The sequence below is a fragment of the Dendropsophus ebraccatus genome, chromosome 6 (assembly GCF_027789765.1).
Source record: "Dendropsophus ebraccatus isolate aDenEbr1 chromosome 6, aDenEbr1.pat, whole genome shotgun sequence".
Taxonomy (NCBI): Eukaryota; Metazoa; Chordata; class Amphibia; order Anura; family Hylidae; genus Dendropsophus; species Dendropsophus ebraccatus.
In genome coordinates this window covers 129,486,421-129,511,521 of record NC_091459.1, presented here as the reverse complement: position 1 = coordinate 129,511,521, position 25,101 = coordinate 129,486,421, and the positions used below count along the sequence as shown (strand labels likewise).

Below are 25,101 nucleotides of genomic sequence, written 5' to 3'. Positions count from 1 at the left end.
TCTTGTATATAGGAGGCAGTATTATAGTAGTTATATGGACAAGGAGAGAAAGGAGTGCTGCACCTTACACCTATTGCTGACACTAATGCCTCTCACCTACATTTAAAAACCAACGCCAGGATGTTGGTATATTATTTGATCAAACCATATTGCCCCATGTACCACGTGCAGGTCCCCTGGTTCACATGGGTCCCTACACTAACTCACCACTGTGTCAGTCAGTGACCGCTAATCCCGCTAAGTGAGCACAAACAGGGAAGGGAGGCCATAGAACGGCCCTGCAACCCCAATGTCACAGGACCAATCCCCAAGGGCCCCCCAAAACCCAGCAGGCACCGCCGGCAGAAAAAGCTGCCACCAAGCAACACAAGTGTGAACATGGTCTAATCACTCACCATTGCTCCTGTAGGTAGAATGGGAAAGATAAGAGGTACTAGTCATGTGTGCACAGGTGCCTTCTGCTGCTTTCGGTCACATGGGTCTTCCAGGAGGAGTGCAAACACTCAGAAAAGAGAGAAATGTAAATTATGGACAAGGAGAGAAAATAGCGCTGCACCTCACACCTATGGCTGACACTAATGCCTCTCGGCTACATTTAAAAACCAACGCCAGGATGTTGGTATATAATTTGATCAAACCACATTGCCCCATGTACCACGTGCAGGTCCCCTGGTTCACATGAATCCCTACACTAACTCCACACTGTGTCGGTCAGCGACCGCCAACCCCGCAAAGCGAGCACAAACCGGGAAGGGAGGCCATAGAATGGCTCTGCAACCCCACTGTCACAGGACCAATCCCCAAGAGCCCCCCAAACTCAGCAGGCAACGCCGGCGGAGAAAGAGGTCACCAAGCAACACAAGTGTGTACATGGTCTTAAACACTCACCTTTGCTCCTGCAGGTAGAATAGGAAAGATAAGAGGTACTGGACATGTGTGCAGAGGTGCCTCCTGCTGATTGCAGTTACATGGGTCTTCCAGGAGGAGTGCAAACACTCATAAAAGAGAGAAACGTAAAATACGGACAAGGAGAGAAAGGAGCGCTGCACCTCACACCTATGGATGACACTAATGCCTCTCGGCTACATTTAAAAACCAACACCAGGATGTTGGTATATAATTTGATCAAACCATATTGCCCCAAGTACCAGCGTGCAGGTCCCCTGGTTCACATTCATTGTACTGTATGTTCAGTCATCTCTCATTGCAGGCTTGGGCTATGTCTTTTTTGGATAAGTAAAATTTCTAATGGCTTAACCTAACATGTCTGGCTCATAGATGTCTCTTCAGGAAACACTATCCTCACCCAGGAGCCTGGCATTTATGTTTACTATACTAGTTTATTGACAGATACTACACTATTGGTGGCTGACAATAACTTTTACATTTCCTTACTCTCTTCTATATTTTTTTTTCTAGGTGGTAAACTAATATTCATAGGATCAGGATTCGTTCATCTCCGGGCCCATTATATATTGATTTCAGATGGTGGGGAACTTCAAGTAGGCACCTCCTCACAACCATTTGATGGAACTGCAAACATCACCCTGTACGGGAGCTCATATACTGCTCCATTCTATCCCTATGGAGTGAAGTTTCTAAATGTTCGCAATGCATCTATCTCCATCCATGGTGAGTCTGTGTTGTCTTTTTTATTCCTTTTTATCCCCGGATGTTTGTTCTTCGTATATTATAACCCTCCTGATGTCTATTAGAACTTTATAGGGGACATTTTTTAAGACTGGTGTAGTTGATTCTAGTTTGATTTTCAATGGGATTACATATCCGCAGCTGAATTTTCATTCCGCTGTGAGTATGTAACCACGCCCCTTTAACCCCCCGCCACCGCAGCCCCCCCACATACATTACCTGCTTGGGGCCATGCACTGATTGGCTGAGCAGGACCGATGGGAGACGAGAGCCTCATATCCAGCTGCGGCATCGACCAGGTTATGTATGCGGCGAGATTTGGGAGGCGGGGGGTTAAAGGGCCCAGGTTACATACTTGCAGGGTAATGAAAATTCTGCTGTGGGTATGTAACCCCATTGAAAATCACACAACTAGGATTCATTGCAAATCCGGAACGTGTGAAGCTACCATAAAACTTTCTTTACAGTCAATAAGTAAATCATCTCTTTGGGGCACAGAGGTGATGACTATATCTCTCGAAGTGCCGCTTTGCTTGCCCGGATCCCTCCCCTCTTCTCCTATAGCCGTGCCTGACCTAGAAGAACAAGCTATTCCTCAGCTGTGGTGTCAAGAAGAGACATCACATAGATTATTAGTAATCTAACAGGTCCGCAGAGCCAATGGAGTTACTGCACGAGATTTCACATGGGCCATTTTATGGCAACATAGTTGAGGGGCAGACTCCTCATTTTTCTAGGTCAGACGTGACTATAGAACAGGAGGGGACACCTGCGTCCCATTATGTCTGGACAGTCAAAGCTTTGGCTTAGGGTCCCATTACACAGGACGATTGTTGTGTGAAATATTGTCAATTTAAATGATAATCGTTTTGTGTGAATGCAGGCAACAATAGGAAAATCTTTTGTGTGTTGTTGATCGCATCTTTTGTGCTGAACCTAAAATCATCGCTAATCGTTTGCTGTAATTCCTCATTTGATCACTAATCGTTCAGTGTTATTCCACACCGTTCCTTCATTTGCTGGAATCAGATGGAGTATACGATGGAGTCAAATCCCCAAATGGACAAGAGATCTTCACCGCCAATAACCTCAAAATCCCTAAACCATAGAAGATTTCACAGAATCAATCCAGGGTTTAGGAACCTTCTATGGCTTTGGTTGTCCAGGTGTGATGGGAATTGTAGTTGTGCAACAGCTGCGGGGGCTTTAGGTTCCCCATTCTTGAACTAATCCAAGGGCACAGGCAGAATTATGAATGCAGCTCTAGATGTGAATATAGCAAATCTTAAATTTGACAAAACATAAAGACATTTGACACCCAACATTTTGTGTAGCTTGATCATGGTGAAGAGTTGTTGTTTTTTTTTTACGCCTTCAGGTCCAGTAAAAAAGGAAGCCATAGCTGTCTTTTTCTTAATTTTTGCACTACTTCTCCTGGTCTCACTGCTGCCCACTTCTTCCTGCTTCCTCTGACATTTTGTTACTGAACAAAATGCCCTCTGAGTCAATCACTGGCCAAAATAGTGGCCCACCGTAGCCATTGGTTGGTTGAGTGGCCATTTCCTGCATGAATGAAACATCACAGGAAGTGAGGAGCAGGGGTGAGTGGCAGGGGATCAGGGCCGGTGAGTATGTCTCCTTTGTTTTAACTGGACCTGCATTTACAAAAATATTTTAAAACCCGGAAACCCCTTCAAAGTAAGGTGCGGTTAACGGCTCTCATGAGCTCTCTGTATAGTAACGATTTGGCATTGTGTCTCTATTGTCGTAAAAGTTTGACTAAATTGACAGCACCTGGGCATTACCCTTTCCTTTGCCTGTAGAGTGTGTCCACTGTCAGCAGTGGTTGGACTGTGTCAGAGTGGATAGGGACACACCCCCTTGGCAAGGAGAATGGTAACACCCAGTTGTCAATTTAATGATGTGTTTTTTTCAGAGCACAATTTAGTTCTAAGAACAAATGCTGCAGAATTGTTATTTTAACAGACATTTCTGGATGGCGGACCAAACCTACTTAAAGGGAATATATCACCTAGGTTTGCTGATTAGAGTCAGATACTGAAACATGTTCATTTTTTCCAATCTCTTTCTATCTTCAGACTGTAATTTTTGTATATTGTTATGGGGCTGCCATTTTGCCTGAGCTGTTTTTAACAGCATTTAATGACATGCTTTACAGCATAACTCATGGACATAGATGACGATGGACAGGACCTGCTCCACTGAGATAAATGTGAAACATTGCTGAGCGCACTCTGTGACCTGTAAAGAGGTCATTCCACAGGGAGCTGCTATTGTCTCCTCTATCTCACATGTTGCCACAATGCAGATCACTTTACAGCAGCCTCCTCTTATCACTTCAGACAAAAGTTCAGTTGTAGACCTAGCAGTGAGAACAAAAACTACAAAGTTTCAGGACAATTTTATACATAGTAAAATGGAAAATTTAAAAACATCAAAAATTCTTAAAAAATATTAAGCAATACATAATTTTCCCTTAAAGCTTCTCCAACAGCCTCGAAGGAGTTAATTTTTTCTTGGACCTATGGAAATCCCAGCAGGCCAGCCTCCTACACCGACACATTTCTGCACATACGTTCCTGGTTCCAGCGTCTCTGGAATTCCTCCTGAATTGGAGAAATTTGTAGCAGCCGCCCCTGTATCTGAATTAGATTACCACACCTATACAAACATTTAGCGTTATCATTATCAGGAGAATTGCAGATCTTTAAACAATAGATTATACTAAGAGATACCATATTCCAGCAGTCCCGTGCATGCCGAGCCTGAGGAACAAAGGGCTAATTTGCCATATGAGCCTGTTAAGAAAAATAATAATATATATATATATTTTTTTTGCAATGGGCCGGTCCTCCCCGTTGGATGGCTACAATTAGAGATCATTGAAAACACACGGTTTCGCACTGAGAAAGTCTTACAGAATGCGAGGTCGGATGGGCTCACATTAAACACAGATCGCTGGCCGCTGGTTCCCATTCGGGTCGACGGCATTAGAACAAATTGTGGAGCATGTCCGTATTATTTTTTTTATCATCCTATCTCAGTTCCCGATCGCTAAACAAACAGACTTTGAAATTCTCGGCCAGGCGCAAAGTTTTTTTTTTTCGTGGAAAGTTGCAAATATTCCACAGCCACGCTTGATTTGAGAACTTTAAGCGAGCTGTGTTAGCTGTCGACTTTGATATGTTAATGTGAGTTCAAAAAAATTCCCAGAATTCTCAGGGTGAATGGCAGGTCCGTTTACTGGGGTGGTCGTGCTGCTTTGGGAAAATTTCATCTTTTTTTTTTTTTTTTTTTTTTTTTAAGCCTACAGCTAAGTGTAGCTGTGCTGCCAATCAGAGTGCGCCACCCGTAAAGCTGCTGCCAATCAGGTGTCACTTTAAAGCAACGTTAGTTTTGCAGGAGGGGAATGGGGAATAGCTGACAGTTTAATCACGGCCCCTGACTCCCGAGATGGAGGACGGATTATTGATTTATTTGGTGAAGAAATTTATCACTGTCTCAACCTGAGCTCCTCATGTTTCCGCACACGATAAGTGACAAGAGAACGCGGCCAAACAGTCAGGTATCAATAGCAATTTCCAACACTTTGTACTGGAACATGGACGCCACCAAGGAGAGCGGCAGCAGGAGGGACCATAATCCCTAAATATTACTGACAGGAGACAAATTACACGTTTTACACTTCCTGGAAGGAATTGGATGCTAAATTCTAATTCAGCTGCTTCTGTTCAGAGAAAAGCTGCGTGGAAACCAATATGGCTGCCAGAGGATGTATCAGTGAATAACTAAGGAGATTTGTTTTGAAGGAGACAGGAAAAGCTGGGTGACCAGCAATATGGCCGCCGTTAGACGTCTAGTCAGAAAGGCCATACAGCTTTCCAAGACTCCTCAATGGTATATCTGCCTGGTTATAGAATTAGGGGACGTATTATTGATTAATTAGACAGTATTGACTTTCAGGAGACAGGGAAAGCTGGGTGATAATCAATATGACCCTATTATAGCTTATTTATAGCTTATATAGTTGTAACTCATCTTTCCCAGATGCACATTTTTCAGTATATAACTAAACCTGGGTGACAACTAATATGGCTGCCAATTAAGGTCTCGTGGGGGGTGTCCCATGGCTTCCCCAGACTTCTCAGTGGCATATGTGTGGCAGGCTAGCAGCTTGCATGACCTGTTGGTCGGGGTAGATTAAGTGGTGTTGTGGATGCTAGGTGGGTGAGGGTCACTTGGGCACTTGTCATGGTAGCCTGGAGTGGCATTGGTACCCACCCCTGGTAAGACAGGCGCTGCCTCTGCAGGTTAAGATGACCCAATTGTAACCTGGTGTGTAAATGCACAATGACTGACAGTCCAGTAGCTTAACCAAAATAGCGTCCATTTTCTGAGATTCATTTCCCAGTGGCTCCCTCTAGAGAATGACTCTCCCACTAAGAACTAACCTCCTTTTATAGAGGCAAACTAAGTCTCCCTGTGATTGGTAGGGCTATGTGTGCAAAAGATAGGAGTGTGTATGTGGTGTCCCATCACCGGTGTTTCTAGTTTGGGCACCTGTCTTAAAAGTACTGTACCATAAAGAGGTAATGAAGGTGCATTCTCAGGTTTTACCACAAGATGTCCCTGTATATATTTATGTATGTCGTACAGCTGTAGTAAGCCAAGGGTTAATGATGTATTTTGTGATTCTGTAGAAATGAGAGATGCTCTTCTCTTCCTACCTATCTCTGTCCTCTTCTCTTTTATGCACTCTCTTCTTCACCACTCACAGGAGCTGTTACATACACCCTGTAGGAAGTAGTCACATGGGGAGAGGAAGTGTAGGTCCTTTTTAGCTAGTTTTTTTTCTGATTCTCAGTGGAGCATGACACAGATCAGGCATCCCTGTTGAACTTAGCCAGGAGCCTGGCTCTGCCAGGTTCCCTGTCCGGGACAGACCAGCTGTGGTAGTGGACATATAGAGAACCCAGAGACTTTCTTTCCTAAAGCAACATTTATATCCAAGATGCAGTGCTAAACACTAAAGGAAGGACAAGTCAGAGAATACCTCAACCCACGCTGTGAACATATCTACACAGTGCCATTAGGGGGTAACCCTGAGGACTAATCTGGTCATGTTGCCTAAACCATGAAGGCGGTCCCTGGTGGCTTCCCTCTGTCCCACCATCCTTGATTAATACCTATACCTGAACAGGAACAAATCAATGCAGTTGAGGCAAAGAGAAACCCTGATGTCTCTTGGCTCAGGAAGCATGAAAGTGATGACAGGTTTCCTGTAGTAAAGGCACATGCAACACCCAACCACAGTCTCTGTAAGGATCCAAAGTGGGATACTGCAGTATGCAATTGGGAAGATTACTCAGCTGTTTTAATAATCCATTGATATCAGTAAAGAAAACCTTAAACTTAGGCAATCACTCCTTAAAGGGGTATTCTGATTAATGTAAAAACTAAACTGTGGCTCAGTGGTTAGCCTTGCAGCCTTGGAGTCCAGGGCAGCATCTGCAAAGAGTTTGTATGTTCTTTCCGTGTTTGCATTGGTTTCCTCCCACATCCAAAAAATTCACCAGATAGGTGAATTTAGATTGTGAGCCCTAATGGAACAGGGAGCAATATCTGGCAAAATCTGCTGCGGAATCTGTGTGCGCTATACAAATAAAAGTATTATTAAATACAGCCTGCTCGGCTGTGAAATAACAAAGTACCCCATCTCCTCACTCGGTCCTCCCGGTTGAGGTGAGTATAGGGTCATTTGTTATTCTTTAATCCTAGCAGGCAGAAGTTTTAATTTTAAGAAAATCGGAATACCTCTTTAACACAGTCCAGATTGTTACCACTGCTGACCATTCAATCTGCTGAAATGTAAAGTGTGCTGGTGTGGGGGTTATGGTAGAATCTGAATTTTAGAGTGGTTGGATGAGTTGCTGTCTAGTCTATTAGGGATGTGAAATGTTCGAAGGGGTTCCTGAATCTTAAAGGTGTGAAAGTGAACACAGCAGTGATTAATGGCCGACCATGACAAGACAAACTAGGCCACATCCTAGAGCAAGGACAGCAATCCTAGACTCCCAAAGGTCCACTTACAATTAAGGTGTTAGGACCCTTTAAAGAAAATTTCCATCAAATTTAAACAAATCAGTTTTTGCTTCCCCATTTTTCATTGGCGAGGATGATTTTTTTTACTGATGCCGTAATGTGCAATAGAGCAAAGTCAGACCGACAAGACGAAGAGAAACTTCTCCTATTCTGTGAGCAATTAAGATCCGTCTTGTACATTATTTCCGCACCTCCCGGGATATGTAAATCCCGTTAAACTTCTTCTCCCCCCCCCTCTCTCTGCAATTTGCAGCGAACGTTAGAGAGACCTAAATATCCGAGCGGAACATGTTACAAATGAGAAAATATCGACTTCTCAATTACTCACTCAGTGATCACTTCCCCAACTTTCTTAGCAAGCTTTTAAAATTCTCCCTTCCTCGGGGTCGTATGTTTCTTCGGCAAATTGTCCAAAATTGGTCATAATCGGGCACATGCTCAATGTTGTGTAACAGACATCTTCCCATTAACAATAATGCGTAATTCAATTGACAGCGATGAAAATTTACCTAGCAATATGTTGCCGTTATAGCCAACTGCTCTTAGCATCTAAATGATCCTTTCAGCATGTCTTCAGATTCCTGCAGGCAAATATTCCTTGTCTCATTCAATAGCGCCATAGATTAAGTGGCAATAATGTAAAAATGGTGCCAGCTGTATGCGGGGGAACATGGAGGGAGAAAAAAAAAGTGCTGGTGTGCGATACGTGACGGAAGGCAGGTATGGGGGAGAGGGCTCCTCATTGTTCTCTTGCGGAAATGTCTGACATAAAGTGGATTGGATTCTTGTGGCGGATTAAAGGGGACGTTCACCCCGGCGTAGTCTTTATGGACTTCTATTGACCTATTCCTTAAGAAGGCCAATACAAGAGCTTCAAGACTTATAGCTGATATTCTCCTTGTAGTAACGCTATACCTCCACAGTGTCTAGGGAGTAGCAGAGGTAGCAGTCCTGTTCTGGTATCCTGGTACCCCTTCATGCTTGCCACCATCAGTCCCTATTTTGGTGGGACAGTCCCAAGTAGTACTGTGTATAAAGCCTGGAGGTAAGCCTTGGTCTCTTCCTATCTCCTTCTTTCTACCCGACTCTCCCATCCTCCCCCTACACACACACTTCCCTCCTCCATAGCGTGGCATTGCTTGATCCCTGGGCTGCTACAGGATTTTTGTCTGATAAGATATTTTACAAAATTTCTTATATTCACTTATATTGTTCTTCGGAAGTTTGCTCAAACAACAGTGGCTGTTTAAGACATGATTGGGAGTGTAAGCCAGGCTGGGTTCACACTGCGTTTTTGCAATCCGTTTTTTTCATCCGTTTTCATCCGGATGAAAAACGGATTGCAAAAAACGGATGCATTTGTGTGCATCCATTTTGATCCATTTTTCCATTGACTTCCATTATAAAAAAAAACGGATCAAAAGGGATCCGTTTTTTTGACTGACACAAAAACGTTGCTGACACTATTTTTTTGTCCGTTAAAAAAACGGATCCATTAAACGTATGCTGAAAACGCAGTGTGAACCCAGTCTTACTCGTCTGATTTTTATGACTTCAATCTTTTAGGTTGGGTTCCAAAGTTCATTTCTACAAATCTGGCATATCCCGCCAAAGCCAATGACACCAAGCTGACTATAATGGACCCTGTGGACTGGCGCATAGGGGATCAATTTGTCCTATGTGGAGCCAATTATTACGGTCCCATAAAACGGGAAGAGATCCTGACCATTGTGAATATTAACGGTACACACATTTCTATCAGTCCACCCCTGAGGTGAGTCAGAGTCCACACATTGTTTTTCTGTAGGTCTAGGGATCAGTTCTAGAGATGAGTGAATGTGTAACATTTGAATACCGGTGCAGCCCTGGGACTCCTGGGAAACATGGATACAGCCCATGGCCTATAGCTCTATCCATGTTTGTCAGGCAGCCTTAGGGCTGCATCCAACTTCTTCAGCCACGGGTAATCAAACGCTGCATGCTTGGGTTCAGACTAGCGTGCTCGAGGTTCGCTCATCTATAGTCAGTACCTGTTTCTGACATCTGTAGATTGCCCCCTTGACAATCACAATGCCCCAAAGACAGCCGTAATGTCCCCACAGCAGCCAAAATTCTGCCATAACAACTATGATGTCTTCATGTTGACCACCGTGCCCTCAAAACAGTCCCAAAGCCCTAATAATGGCCACATTGCCTAAATGATAGCCACCATGCTCCATGATAATCAAATTACTTCCATGACAACTATAGTGTCCCCTTTCCAGTCATAGTTACCCCCGCAAGGTGTGTAATCTACCAATAGTAAACTGTAAGAACCATGGGCACAGTAAAGGTTTTTGTGGGGGGTTTTTGTGTGTTCTCCATAAATTTAGGATATCTGCTACTGTTTTCCATATTGCAGATATAACTATGATATTCTAGATCAACCCATCGAGGGTGAGGAAATCTCTTTAAGGCCTATGGTGGCCCTGCTAAGTAGAGATATTACTATACAAGGGAACCTCACGGATGAGTATATCAGTCGCCACAAGCGATGCCAGGAGGCCGGATTCCAAGGTAAATATAAGCACCCTGTAAATATACAAAATATTATCTAAAGTAGTATAAAACATTGGCTCTAAAATGACCAAAAATGTGAGACCCTTAGATTTTGTGGCGCTATGGAACTTACCTCAATTACATTTTGAGGAGTGGACTGGCTTTATGGGTAATTCTTACAAATCGTGACCCAGAAAGGACTATATATATACCCTATGTCAGATGCCATGTTCCTTGAATTTCTAATCTTACATACTTTCGGGTTTATAGTTTTCATTCTTCCTTCAGATATAACAGAATGCCCCTATGAAAGCAGTGAGAAAACGCTTGGATCTCAAGATCTAGGGATGGTGTTTATCACCGAAGCCTTGAAGGATGAGCCAAGTCTGGTCCAAGTCTCGGGAGTCCGCTTCCTGCACGCTGGCCAAGCCTTCACACAGTCACGCAGTGCCCTCAATATAGTTGGCAACAGCCCCATGTTTGGTAGGATGGAGTCGTATTACATATTAATATCTACTTCTCTTATATTGTAGCGCTTAACTTTAACTCTTTGTAGAAAACTGACCGTATATTGTGGTAAAAGGAACACAGTACAATAAATAGCACATGGTGGTTATGTCGCGGCCTAATGCTAAAATAAAAAAAAAAAAGAAAGAAATTAAGTGTTCCTCCATCATTCCACATTTGGTACCCTATAATAAGAATATATAAAAAAAGAATGTTAAAATGTTTGCACATGTATTAGAAAAAGAGTGACATTCAGCTCTGGCTCCTCCCATCTCTCTTGATCATCTCTGAGATGTTTCTGCACTTGATTGGAGTAGCCTGTGGTAAATTCTGCTGATTGGACAGGATTTGGAAAGACACGCCCCTGTCTATATAAGGTGTCACCGCTGACAATGTATATCAGAGCAACAACCAAGCCATGAAGGGGAAAGAACGGCCTGTAGAGCTCGGAGACAGGATTGTGTGGAGGTGCAGATCTTGAGAAGGGGACAACACATTTTTGCACTGAAAGTTGCTAAGAGCACAGTGGTCTCCATAATTCGTAAAGAAAATTCGAACAACCATGGCTCTTCCTAGAGCCGGTCGTCCCACCAATCTAAGTAATCAGGGAGAGGGGTAAGAGAAGTGACCAAGAACCCAATGGCCACTCTGACTGAGCTCCAGAGGTCTTGTGTTCAGATGGGAGAAACCTCCAGAAGGTCACGATCAATGCAGACCTCCACCAATCTGAGCAGTCTCAGGCCTCTGTCTCTGGGTGAAGCTAGCTAGTAGTTTCCTTCCTACTTAGTTGAGCGTATTCAGTAGAGAGCGGCTTACTTGCACTGTGCTCTACTGGGGTACAGTCCCTTTTGTCTCTCCTTCCTGAGAGGGTGACTGTCCTGAAGTTAGGATCCACAGCAAGGCAAGGGGGTTACTCCTGTAACTCCAGTTACCTTGAAGTAAGGCCTAGCAGTGCATAACTACTGTTGTCTGTGACACTGTAAATGGGTCTGGTCTCTTCCTAAGCTAACCCACAACTGAACTGATCTATTCAGAAGGTAAGTGCTGAGTGTGAGGGTGTGTGGCTGGCTAAACCTTCCAACTGAACTGAACTGTGTCCTGGGGGAGTGTGACACCTTGTGGTTGGAGTAGTGCACAGCAAACTGCATACTTCAGCTGGGACACCTGAAAGAATTGCTTTTACCTGGGTGTATAAGAAAACTCATAGTGGGACACTACACACCAGTAAAACTAGGAACACTTGGCATACAGATTATATTTGATTGCTTAGGGTCTCAGTAAGAGAATACTCTCTGATGACCTCATTGTCTTGTCCTAAACCTTGTCCACAGCTGGAGAACTAATACATACCTACCGTACTCTTATGTGAGATACAGATATACAGCTGTATTAGTTCTAGACAATGTTCTTTGAGCTAAATACATCCATCATTAGGGTGTTATTATTGCCCCTCTTGTAGGTTCCTATATACGGGGGTGTGCTGTGGTGGACTCCTTTGCTCGCGGTATTAGCCTCTCCGGAATTTCACATTTCATAGTGGAAGAAAACATATTTTACAACATTAAAGGTCACGGTGTGATTGTAGGTAAGTGATATGTATCAGTTATTTATCTAATTATCTATCTATCTATCTATCTATCTATCTATCTATATATCAGCATGTGCACATACCCTATGGGTCCACACTACTAAATTCTGAGAACTCCCCTCGGATTTTGCTGCTCATCATTTCACTCTCCGTCCATGCCATAGGCTCCATTCTATGGTCAGGCAGATTCCGCCGTCCACCCAAAGAATGAAGGGGTTCATTCTCTGGGCAGACGGCGGAATCCACCTGTGCATAGAATGGAGTCAATGGCATGGGTGGAGATGAGCGCACGGGCACGATCTTCTGAATCCCCGGCAGGTTATCCGCCCGGATTCCGTAGTGTGTGCATACCCTAATGTTGACTCTTGATGTATTCATAGGAGAACATTTAGAGAATGCCATCCAGGTGAGGAGGAATTACCTAATAAGGATTTTGGGAACTGATGGCCTCTCAAACTTAGAAACGCTGGCACCAGCCGCCATTTATATCAGGTCTCCCTCCAATGCTATTGAGGTAAGACTACATAAGTAATATGGTATCTGACATACTCAGTCTTTATTTTCTGTTTCATTGACTGTTAATACTTCCATCTATATATAAACCGTGGTAAACCATATTAAATGCAGCATGTCTTTAAATGCTGTAAAAGCTGAGTTGGATCTACTGTTCCGGGAAGAGGATGACTGTAGTTTTCTTGTAGTAAGAGAAGCCACATCTGTTAAATAACCAGCTAGGTGGTGTGGTGGCAATTGACTGAGGCATCTAGGGGGTTAAATGTCCAGCATTGAAGTGATCTTTAATGTTGGTCACTAAGAGTGATAGCTGCTGATAGCAGTCAGCACCCACTGTGTATTGAGGATGTTAAATAACCAGCTAGGTGGCATGGTGGAAATTGACTGAGGCATCTAAGGGGTTTAATATCCAGTATTGAAGTGATCTCCAATGCCGGTCACTAAGAGTGATAGTTGCTGATAGCAGTCAGCACCCACTGTGTATTGAGGATGTTGTCAAGGGGTTAAAGGGGTTATCCAGCGCTACAAAAACATGCCCACTTGCCCCCTACTGTTGTCTCCAATTTGGGTGGGGTTTTGAAACTCCGTTCCATTGAAGTAAATGGAGCTTAATTGCAAACTGCACCTGAACTGGAGACAACAGTAGGGGGAAAAGTGGCCATGTTTTTGTAGCGCTGGATAACCCCTTTAAACATTCAGTGGGGAACCTTAACTCTTCCTAACCACAACAGAGGTCAGACATATCCCCCGACAGTATATATGTAAATACCTTATACATTTACTCCCCTTCACTGCACAAACCAAAACGCGTTAACCTAAACCGATATCCCCTAATGGAAAAATCCCCCAACAAAACAAGAGGATATAAGAGCGGCGCTCCACTCTCCATAGTCATATATTTCCAGCAATGCCGAGTCCCCATGAGTTTGTTCAGGTGAGATTTGATACCGGTGTCAAGTTTTCCCCGGGCATTGAAAGATTAGTAATTTTCACCTGAAATGTAAGCGGCATAAAGCTCTATAATTCATTGAAATCAGGAACTAAATTGATTTCTACACAAATTCTCTGCTTGCCTAAACCTCCATCACTATGAGGGTGTCCGCCTATGTGAATGAGCTGATTTAATGACTGGACTTGTACAAAGTACAGTCCTCAAGTAGAAGTGCAATTTGGAAAATGGCATAAGGTAATTTTGGGGAGTGCGTTCCTGCCTAAAGCATGAGCGTTGATGTGGAAACAGACCGTGTAAATGACAAAGTTTGGTGAACTCATCGTCATTCCGAGCAGCCGTTATCTGCTCACCAAGGGCTATGCAGGTAATCAGCTGGAAAAAGCCTGCCACGGTTTAACCCTCTGGGTGCTGGGCCTCTCACTGGGGACATCCTTATTCCAAATTCGTTTATCTCCAGATGCAAAAATGATGGTGAGGAGTGCAACTTTATTAATTTATTTTTTTATTTGGTGACAATGTAACTTAAAGGGAATCTGTCACTAGATTGATTCCACCTTAAATGAGGGCAGCATAAACTATAGACAGAAATGCTGTACAGATAATTATATTACTTACATCATTCTGTTCAGCCGTTCCCCTAATATGCAGGAGAATAGGATTCTTGCCACGCCCCTTCCCCCGCCCTTCAGCTGTTGACAGTTGACTGCCTATACACAGCATGTATAGATAACTGCCAATCAGCAGCTGGTGGGCAGAGCTTTACGCTTTTCATGAATATCCAGGACTACTGGGCTCATGCACATAATGGAGAGGACTACTTATTGTCCATGTTATTCGGGAGGATATCTTCATATCAGCTGCACAGAACAATGTAAATGATCCATCATTCTGTTCAGCTTTTCTGTCACTAGTTTATGCTACCCTGAGATAGGCCAGCATAATCCTACTGACAGAATCTCTTTAAAGGGGTAATCCTACAGGGGTAATGTAACCTGCCTATAGCCCCCTAATGCGCAGGGGGCGCTGAGGAGGAAGATATGTCTGTTACCTTCCTCCTCTGTACCATTCCTGTGCAGTTAGTAGTTGAATCAAGTGCCTGGAGCACCGTTAGGAGCACTGCCCTGCCCCCAAAGCGCGGAGCTGGCCTGCTCCTTCTAATGATAAATAATGGAGAGTACAGGCTAGACCGCCATGATGGGGGTGGGGCAGTGTTCCATATGGTGCTCCGGGCCGTGAATTCGACTACTGACTGCACAGGAGTGGCACCCAGGAGGAAGGTGAGAGACATATCTTCTTCCTAGTGCCCTGTGCACATTAGGGGGCTATCAGCAGGTTAGATTACTCTAACCTGCCGATAATTCCCCTTTAATAGAAGAGAGTTTTAGGATCCTCTCCATCTTGGCCAGAATGGAGAATGGTTATAAAGAGTATGTCTTGGTCTGGAGGACCTGACCTGTCCTATATTACACAGACAACCCACTAGTTTGAATGTAAACACTGTGTAATGCTTCATTTCTCCTGTGGTGGCGCTGCAGGGGAATTGAACACTTACTACCTAACAGATTACAGCTGAGCACTGGAGGTTTCAGAAGGAGGACCCCTAGTGATCAGCTTATTATGAAGAGGGGGCTACATGGTGATTTTGGTCATAAATGTGATTGTGAAAGCAAACGTGGCCATGTTGCGTTGCAGTGATTGTGTTTTGTAAAGTAATTAAATGTGGGTTGTCTTTGACAAGAGAACCTTTTAACATTTAAAAACACTTGCTTAATGCTTCTCTGTTCTTATAAGGAAAACACAGTCTGCAGCTCGGGGTATGGGTATTTCTACCACCTCTCACCAGGAGGTCCTTCACAGGCCCCATTGGAAACTTTTTGGAAAAACACAGCTGTGTCGTGTATGAGGTGAGTGAACATCCACAGAGAACCGATGTGCCGTATCATGTGGAGCACCTAGTCATATACTGCGGTCACTTATATGAGACTAAGGGCACCAAAGGAAAATGAACAAACCCCAAAAATAGCAACTAAATTGTATCCAATAATTAAAGAGAAGCCTCACCAGGAAGAAGCCTTACCCTATGAGGTCATATAGATGTCATATAGGAGTCCGCTCCCTCTCAGAAGGCCAGCATGGACACCTGTCCTATAAGATCCTCCACTGGCTTCTTTAGTTGGTTGGTTGAGCAGGCAGCTCAGGTAGAGCTCCTCCCTCTTGACTTCCTGCCGAAAGGAGATTGGGCTAGCCAAGCTCTGCTCACCATCTAAGAAGATCATGTGCATGTTAACCCTTTCACGATCTTTAGCCTTTCCAAAAAAAAAAAAGGGCCATCGTCGTAAATAATGATCACCACTAGTGTTGAGCAGAGAGACTGAACTGTTCAGGCTGGGCAATGTTCTTTAAAATCAAACCCATGATTACCATTTGTATCCATGTTTTCTCTGTCTCCCTACGGCTGTATCCAACTTCTGCAGCTGCTTTGAGTCAAATGCTAAGCGGTCAGATTTGGAGAGTGCTCCGCCCAACACTAGTGGTAATCATTTGGGTTCAGGTTTGAGGAACATTGCTGAACCTGAACATGTTGGCCTATCTCCCCAACACTAGTGGTAATCATTCAGGTTCAGGATCGGAAAACATTGTCAAACCCAAACAGTTCGGCCTCTCTGCCCAACACTGGTGGTCATCATGCGGGTTCAGGTAAGGAGAAGGTTGCCGAACCCGAACAGTTCGGCCTCTTCGCTCAACACCAAGTACCACACTATTCCCCCAATATGGTGGACATTGCCTATATATCTTTGATGAGTTCATTGGTGTCAGGGGCCAAAGTGGCACAACCATACCTACACTGGATTTACGATACCCTTGTCTAGCACTATACTTTATACTGTAGAATACTGTAACTATACTCATTATAACCCGATCCCCTTATTCACACAGGTCCGGCTTTCGCCTACACCCAGAATATTGCCCGTCTGGGAACGACACCCTGACCGCGTTCCAAGACTTTACAGCCTGGAAGAGCGGAGGTGGAGCTCAGGTACTGTAAGATCATCACCTCGCCTGTATATCTCTTATAAGTAGGCCATCCTTTAGTGTGACTGCCTGGCACGGGCTCCGCAAAGCGCTAATGTTTACTGCAAATCTCCAAACGTCTTTAACAAATTGGCAGATATAAAAAAGAGGAGAAGAAGCAAGAAACGTTTCTTCGGGAAATCGCACAAAGAAATTAGGAAAATGGCATCTCTCCTAAATGGGGAAGATTAACATACTTTAGTGTAGCAAACAATCTGGTTAAATGCTCCTAATTCTCATTTCTAGCTACGCTTGCAGTTTAAACAAAAGAATGATTGGCTACAGTTCAGAACGGCATTAGGAAAGATTAGTAGAGACTGGGGAAGATACCAGAATAGCCTGATATGAAGAGCCGGTCTCGTACGTCGCACTGAGAGATGCGGGACGGCTTACCGGCCACAAGCACAAGGTTTATTAATGCCAGATTTATCATTATATTTGCTGCCATACAGTTCTATGCATTGCTGTGCAGTTTATCGCTCTCTTTTGGCGAGAACCTGACAATGTTCATCCGGAGCTTTCTAGTTCATGAATTGAATGCTAGCACTGCAGTGTAGACACAATACTGTACATAGCAAGAAGGGTAGGATAGACACTTGCTAGGTGAGGTCTATCACTAATTATTTTCCTATTAAAATCGTTTATATATCCTCCCAAAATTTGGTGCATCAGTATACATGCCATAGAAATGGGATACTGTATTATTACTAGGCCAGAAATATTCAAAGGGGGGAAAAATCTTCCTAAGTTAGTAGACAGGTGAAAGTTGAACCCCAGTGCAAAGATAAAAGGGCCATTATGGTGCCGGGTTTGACCCTCAGGCATCAAAAGACTTTTCCCCACCCCTGCTTAGACCAGTTTACCACCCCCTCTTAGATCAGTTTACCACCCCCTCTTAGATCAGTTTACCACCCCCTCTTAGACCAGTTTACCACCTCCTCTTAGATCAGTTTACCACCCCCTCTTAGACCAGTTTACCACCCCCTCTTAGACCAGTTTACCACCCCCTCTTAGACCAGTTTACTACCCCTGCTTAGACCAGTTTACTACCCCTGCTTAGACCAGTTTATCACTCCTGCTTAGTCCAGTTTATCACTCCTGCTTAGACCAGTTTACTACCCGCTCTTAAGGCCCTATTCCACGGAACGTTTTTGAACGATTATCGTTCATAAAATCGCTTAAACGACCGCTCGTTAACGATATTCGTTCTGTGGAATAGCTGTAAACGAGCGAAGGACAACTACGAAATCGTCGTTGAGTCATTCACTATTTTTTCTCAACATGTCGAAAAAAAATTGTTGGTCTTTCAACAATAATTCGCTAATCTTTTCGTTGAATAAAAAATCTTTCAGTCTTTCTTGAAATGTCTACCTACATTTCCCCACCTACATGCTCAGCCCAGCGAACGTTTTAAACGACCATGTAGCGATGTAACGACCGCAAAAAAATCGTTACAGTACAGATATCGTTCACGTTCCCACACGTATTATGTGTTATCGTTCGCTTAAAAAAATTGTTAAGTGCTCGTTTACGAGCGGTCGTTGGAGCGAGTCTATGAACAATAATCGTTCCGTGAAATAGGGCTATTAGACCAGTTTACCACCCCCTCTTAGACCAATTTACTACCCCTGCTTAGACCAGTTTATCACTCCTGCTTAGACCAGTTTATCACTCCTGCTTAGACCAGTTTACCGCCCTTGCTTGGACCAGTTTACGGCCCCTGCTTAGACCAGTTTAGTGCCCCTGGTTAGACTATTTTATCGCCCCTACTTAGACCAGGTTACTGCTCCTGGCTAGACCAGTTAACCCCCCTGCCTAGAACAGTTTACCGCCCTTGCTTGGACCAGTTTAACGCCCTTGCTTGAACTAGTTTACCACCTGTGCTTAGACCAGTTTACCACCCCTGCTTAGACCAGTTTACTGCTCTTGCTTGGACCAGTTTACCACCCCTGCTTTGACCGATTTACTGCCCCTGTATTGGCCTGTTTTCTCACCACCTTGTTCCCAAAGGACATTGCAGTTCCTCTCAGTGGCAGAACTTGTTTCTTCTGGGCTACCATACTCTCTCTCTCTCTCTCTCTCTCTCTCTCTAAATATAGATAGATAGATAGATAGATAGATAGATAGATATCTCTGATTCCACTGCAGAGGGTTATCCTGTACACAGTAGGTATAGGCATCCTCTCTCAAAGGTCCCTGTAGCTGCCTCATGGCCTATCTCTATGGCTTACCCCAATTAGCAAATAATAATTGAGGAATCTGTATTCTTTACCTTTTCATCTCTTGGTTCTTTCCATGGTCTTATACTGTGCTATATTATAGACTATATAATGCCACCAGGGCTGGTTTTAGAGGATGGTAAGCTGGGCATTCATGAAAGTTCCCTGCTTCCTACTGACCCAACAGGCATAACCCCCAGGGGCAACCAGAGAGTGGAAGACACAGTCAGCGCCCAGTCAGCGCCCACAGTCTGCACAATGCTCATGTACACTATGGGGGAGATTTTTCAAACTAGTGTAAAGTTAAATTGGCCCAGTTGCCCCTAGCAACCAATCAGATTCCATCTTTCATTTTCCAAAGAATCTGTGAGGAATAAAAAGTGGAATCTGATTGGTTGCTAGGGGCAACTGAGCCAATTCCACTTTACACCACTTTGATAAATCTCCCCCTAACTGATGTGTCTAAAAGTACAGAGGACTGTCCAGATGTTAACTTACAGCTCCTTTTTTTGTACTACTCTATATAGCGGTATTATATGGACACTCTATGGGAGCATTATTTAAGCTCTGTATTTCTCAAATGTATAATGATAATTACCATGCCATATATCTGCCATCAGCTGCTGGTGCCCAGAGTATGCTATAAGGTTTATCTTCTGACATATGCTATGTTATATGCACGTGGACTTCTGGATACATTTGGTGTATGAGCTGAGAGCTTTTACTGGTGCAGCATACCCAGTATAAATGAAGGCCACCCAAGGGTGTCTGATGCTCACCTCCTTCCGTTTCTACACAGGTACACCATCTTTCTGCAGCCACCACTAGGGGGAGCTCATTCCATAAAGATTTTTAGTCCCTGTTCACACATTCAGGATTTTAATATGATTCTATGTAAAAATGCTTATCAAATCCCATAAACTAGGATGATGAGCAGCTTCATATGTTCTACGTGTCTGTGTGTGGTCACCCAGTGGTTGTGATGAGGAATATAGGTGCACCACTAACATGATGTATCAGATTTGACACAATGCCCTCAATGACTGAAAATTGGTGGGAGGTGGGGGCCCTATAATTTCTATGATTTCAGTGTGTGCCCCATTGTGTGCCTTTCTTTTATATCAACTGGTTTCAGTAAGTTATATAGTTTTTTGATTTTCTTCTATTTAAAAGTATGAAATCTTCCAGTACTTATCAGCTGCTGTATGTCCTGCATGAAGTAGTGTACTCTTTCCAGTCTGCTTCCTCCTCTGACTGTAACAGGAACTGTTCAGAGCCGAAGGGGATTTGCTACTGCTCTCGATAGTTTCTGATATGGACAGAGGTGGCAGCAGAGAGCACTGTGTCAGAGTATAAATAATATACCACTTCCTGCAGGACATACAGCAGCTAATAAGTACTGGAAGACTTGAGATTTTTAGATAGAAGTAATTAATGTATTGCGGTAATGTGTTGTCTGGAATTACTAATAAGGGCGTCCTACTTTGGCCCAGGGCACCATCTTCTATTCAACGGGTCCTGAATGCTGCCCAGTCCATGTAACGCTCCTTACCTTATTCATCATGTTATAGAAATCCAAAGTGAATTGAGAGTAAGGATGGTGGAAGGGGTTATCCTGGCCATACATGACCCATAGTGAGCCGGTGGTTAAATATGCATCTAGCTGGATCATCTAAGATCCCATTTTTACCTTCTACAATGCATCCCTGGTTTCCATACATAGCAGCATAGTTTTTAGCTGTCCACCCATTGTGTGCCATTTGTATAAGAGAGGGGTTTCAGGAAGGAAGGGGTATAAGGGTATAAGAGAAGGTTTCCAGGAATGGAGGGGTATAAGGGTATAAGAGAAGGTTTCCAGGAAGGGAGGGGTATAAGGGTATACCAGAGGGGCTTCAGGGTTTCATAGAAACGTAGAAGATTGTCGGTAGAAGAAGACCACTTGGTCCATTTAGTCTGCCCTTTATTCTCTATAAGTTGTCTTTAACTGTTGCTCTTCTTTTGGTGTTTAGATCACAAGATGCGGAAATGTTTCTTTTAAAGACTTTAAGATCTTTTCTTGCGAGGAATTTGGAATTAATATCAGCGAAAGCTCCGGGAATCCTGAAGTTTCTGGGAGTTTATTGCTTGGCCATCTTGATGGGGAGGTAAGTAATGAAATTTAATCTTTCCCATTCGGTGTTAGCAGGCATAAATAACCTTTTGACAGCTCCTATATGACCAGCCATCCTGATACAAGCTCGTTGTATCGGGAGGGGGTGGGGGGCAGAGGAGGGAAAATTACCAAACTATAGCTTTAAGCTCTGGAAACAAATTTTATGAAGTAAGATTTCTGGTTTCCCTTTAACTCATGTCTCAATCCTTGAGCATGTTTAATAACGGCCAAAAAAATGGTATATTATGGGCCTCAACTAATAATAACACTGTGTTTTGTGTCCCGGAGCATATAGGTGATGGCTTCAACTATATTTCATTATTTCCCTTTCTCCGGGGATTAGTACAATATACAAAGTCTTGGGGATAAGCATAGTGAGCTGAATACACGATCTGCCTCTATATTATGGACTTTCTCTATATGGTATGGAACCGCAGGGCTGTTATACAACCTGTACAGGGGGGAAAAGTTGCTGGATAAAATTTATTATAATATACTAGAATATATATTGTATAATATAAAGTTGGTTAGAAGAATTATATTGTCTTTGGTATCCATGCCAGGTCCTTGGGCCTAGTATTCTGGTACCCATTTACTTGGCATCCAATGTTTTGGTTTGTTGCATGCCCATTGGTTTCGCCAAGTAGTCCGGTCTATCAGTGTCTGGTTTCCAGATCTTTGATGCCATTGTCCCTGGTACAGTCTTGGTTGGTGTGGTCCTCTAAATTGTTCCCCTAGTCTGTTCTTTGGTATCTATGACTATATTTATTCAGTCTTGCTTCTGTCTAAGGTATCTTGAGATTAGTGTCTGAGTTCTTGGTGTTCAATGATACACAGATGCTTGGTGTCCAGTAGCTAGTTGTCCATGTCCCTCATGTAAATGTGTTCTTGGCTTTGGAGTCTTCAGTGTCTTAAGGCCCTATTCCACGGGCCGACAGTGAGGAGCAAATGAGCGCTATTAGCACTTGTTTGCTCCTCGTTGCCCGCTCGCTGCCACCGCTATTACACATGGCTGCATCAAGCGGGTGGGTGTGGGAGAGGTGCGGAGAGGTGCGGGGAGGTGCGGGGGGGCTGCCCGGGTGAACGCTAGATCGTCTGCTGTCGACGCTCCTATTCCACGGAGTGACGGCAGCAGATCGTTGCTATCCTGGTCGTTTGTATTTCAACATGTTTGAAAGACAAGCGACGCAACGATCAGCCGACATGAACGATGTCGGCTGATCGTTGTCTTCTATTCCTAGAATAGGGCCTTTACTCTTTGCTCTTCTCATCTTTGGTGCCCATTGGTTTGGTTCCAATATTCCTAGTCTGATAGTCAGTGCTCCTATCGTTGGTGCCCATTGGTTTGCTTCCAATATTCCTAGTCTGATAGTCAGTGCTCCTATCGTTGGTGCCCATTGGTTTGCTTCCAATATTCCTAGTCTGATAGTCAGTGCTCCTATCGTTGGTGTCCATTGGTTTGCTTCCAATATTCCTAGTCTGATAGTCAGTGCTCCTATCGTTGGTGCCCATTGGTTTGCTTCCAATATTCCTAGTCTGATAGTCAGTGCTCCTATCCTTGGAGTCCAGTGGTGTCCCAGTCCTTGGAGTATACTGGTACTCATAAACCTTGTTCATGAGTAAAGTTCTTTGGGTGATCTGAGGTTTGGCACCCCATATTTATTGCATGTTGCCCCCCTCCCCGATCCTTGGTGTCTGCTAGTTTGGTTCGCTTGTTTCTGCCATCTAATACACAGCGCTCCTACCCCTAGTATGCAGTGTTTTGGTGTCCTATTCCTTGATGTTTGGTTATATTCAGATACTTGGTTGTTTAGTAGTCTGCTACCCTTGTCTTTCATAAAGTTCTTTAGGTGTTTTGTGGTTTGGCATCCCAAGTTGTGTGTGTTTGTTTTCCTTGTTCTTGGTGTGCATTGTTTTGGTTCCAGAATCAAGTGTCCATTGGTCTCTGCCATTGTCTGTTAGATAATGTTCTTAGAATTTTCAGCAGCTTATCTTCTCAGTCTGTGGGGTCCTTGGTTTGGTTCCCCTGCTCCTGGTGTCTAGTAGTTAGTGCTCCTGTCCCTGATATCTAGTAGTTAGTGATTCTGTCCCTTGTGTCTTATGGTTTGGTTCCCTTTTCTTTGCACCCATTGGTAGTGCTCCTTTTCTTTATGTCCAATATTGTAGTGTCTCAGTCCCTGGTGGCTATTGATTTGACACCCGAGAACTTGGCATTCAGTAGTTTGGTTTCTCTTTTCCTATATTTTGTGTGTCCCTATCTGGTTTCTAGTGGTTATATTCCCCTATATTGCCAATCGATATTGCCAATCGGTCTGCACAGAGGTAAGTAATGTGCCTCCTGCTTGGACAGTGACAGGCGACACTCCTAACACTCAAACACCGCCATTGATGGCGTTTAAGTGGTAAATGATGAGCGGCAGCGGCATTGCTCCTGCGTATCATTGATGGTGAGGACCCAACTGCTGATAGTAACTGATCCTCACCCTCTATGAAGCAAGCCCAGATCCCGAGCTTGCTTCATAGACCTGCTGGACTTATTGCCGTACATTTTCGCATGGGTCCTCAAGGGGTTAAGATTTGAAACAAATACAATATTAGAAATAGTATAACTTTTTGTTTTACTGTCATTAAGCTTTATGGAAAACCCCTTTAATTCCTCAGGTGGGTGAGTCCAGGTTTCATGATATCACATGACAGCACTCACCTAGGTTACATGTTGTATAGTGACACTGGTCATCCTAGCAGATGCTTTACAATGCCTGTGGAGTCTAAGGTGGGCTCTTATGCGATTGAGGTCATGGAGGCCTCTTGGGGCATTTGCCCCGGCTCTATTCCTGGCCCGCAGTTGAGGACCATTGCTCTCTACACTCATGATTTATACATGTAATGCACTTCACTGAACGGTTGATACCCAGGTGTATTTTTAGTCTTCCTGCCGCTTGTTACCTGCTTTTCTAGGTCACTCTCTTTACTTGGCTGAGGTTCCGTATGTATAAATTTTGCAAGAAGAGGCCCAGGGCTGGTATTGCCATTGTTCAGAGACTGGTCGTGTCTAGCAAAGGAAAACCCAGAATAGACCTTCGCTGCAGCGGCGGATCCAGCAGTTAATATTCCTCCTGAATTTAGCAGCTCACTCTCGGAGCACGTCCCAGACCTTAGGGAAATGAGACATTTTGCTGCGAGTTTTGCCAGGGGTTCAATTATAATTGTTATTATCTTTGTTATCTCATAATAACATCCCCCGTGACATAATTTGCATCTTAATTTATGTAATGCGTCCATTAATAAGGATGTCTACTTTGCATCAATTAGGTAGCAGTGACATTCACGTTCCTGATTTCTTCCGCTGAGGTAATGCGACTTATTTTAAGATAAATATCTGGAATGGGGGAAAAAAAGCCCAACCCCCCCCCCCCCAACAATCATTGGTACAAATGACATTAACTAGTTAGCTGGAGTATGTCTGCAACAGATACTGGATGTTATGTACAGCTCTCACCTTATAGCGGGAAGTCCTAGAATCTGTTGTCAGTGGAATCTGTGAAGTTATCAGATGCTCTAGATTTTATATATATATATATATATATATATATATCCTTTGTTTGAATTTATATACATCGATAGCATGCAAAATGTTGTGCCTCCATTAGCACTTATCCACATTAGAGAAGTATATTATTGGAGGGGATCTGACCGCTGGGTCTCCAAAAATAGGTACCCCCATTGGAATTGAGCTGCTTCTCAAGTATGTGGTCCCAGCAATCCCCCCCACCCCCATGATCATACA

At 43.7% G+C, this 25,101-nt stretch overlaps 1 protein-coding gene across 1 annotated transcript in view; it reads left to right on the top strand.

The window, feature by feature from the left end:
• The window catches only part of PKHD1 (PKHD1 ciliary IPT domain containing fibrocystin/polyductin), a 340,735-nt gene that overhangs the window by 166,816 nt on the left and 148,818 nt on the right, over window positions 1-25,101 (top strand). The window contains exons 38-47 of the mRNA XM_069974284.1: window positions 1,420-1,632; window positions 9,340-9,547; window positions 10,175-10,329; window positions 10,600-10,794; window positions 12,278-12,403; window positions 12,787-12,920; window positions 15,663-15,775; window positions 16,809-16,908; window positions 21,172-21,306; window positions 24,627-24,665. Of these exons, the coding sequence (XP_069830385.1) occupies window positions 1,420-1,632; window positions 9,340-9,547; window positions 10,175-10,329; window positions 10,600-10,794; window positions 12,278-12,403; window positions 12,787-12,920; window positions 15,663-15,775; window positions 16,809-16,908; window positions 21,172-21,306; window positions 24,627-24,665 (1,418 nt within the window). The remainder of the gene's footprint in view (window positions 1-1,419; window positions 1,633-9,339; window positions 9,548-10,174; window positions 10,330-10,599; window positions 10,795-12,277; window positions 12,404-12,786; window positions 12,921-15,662; window positions 15,776-16,808; window positions 16,909-21,171; window positions 21,307-24,626; window positions 24,666-25,101) is intronic.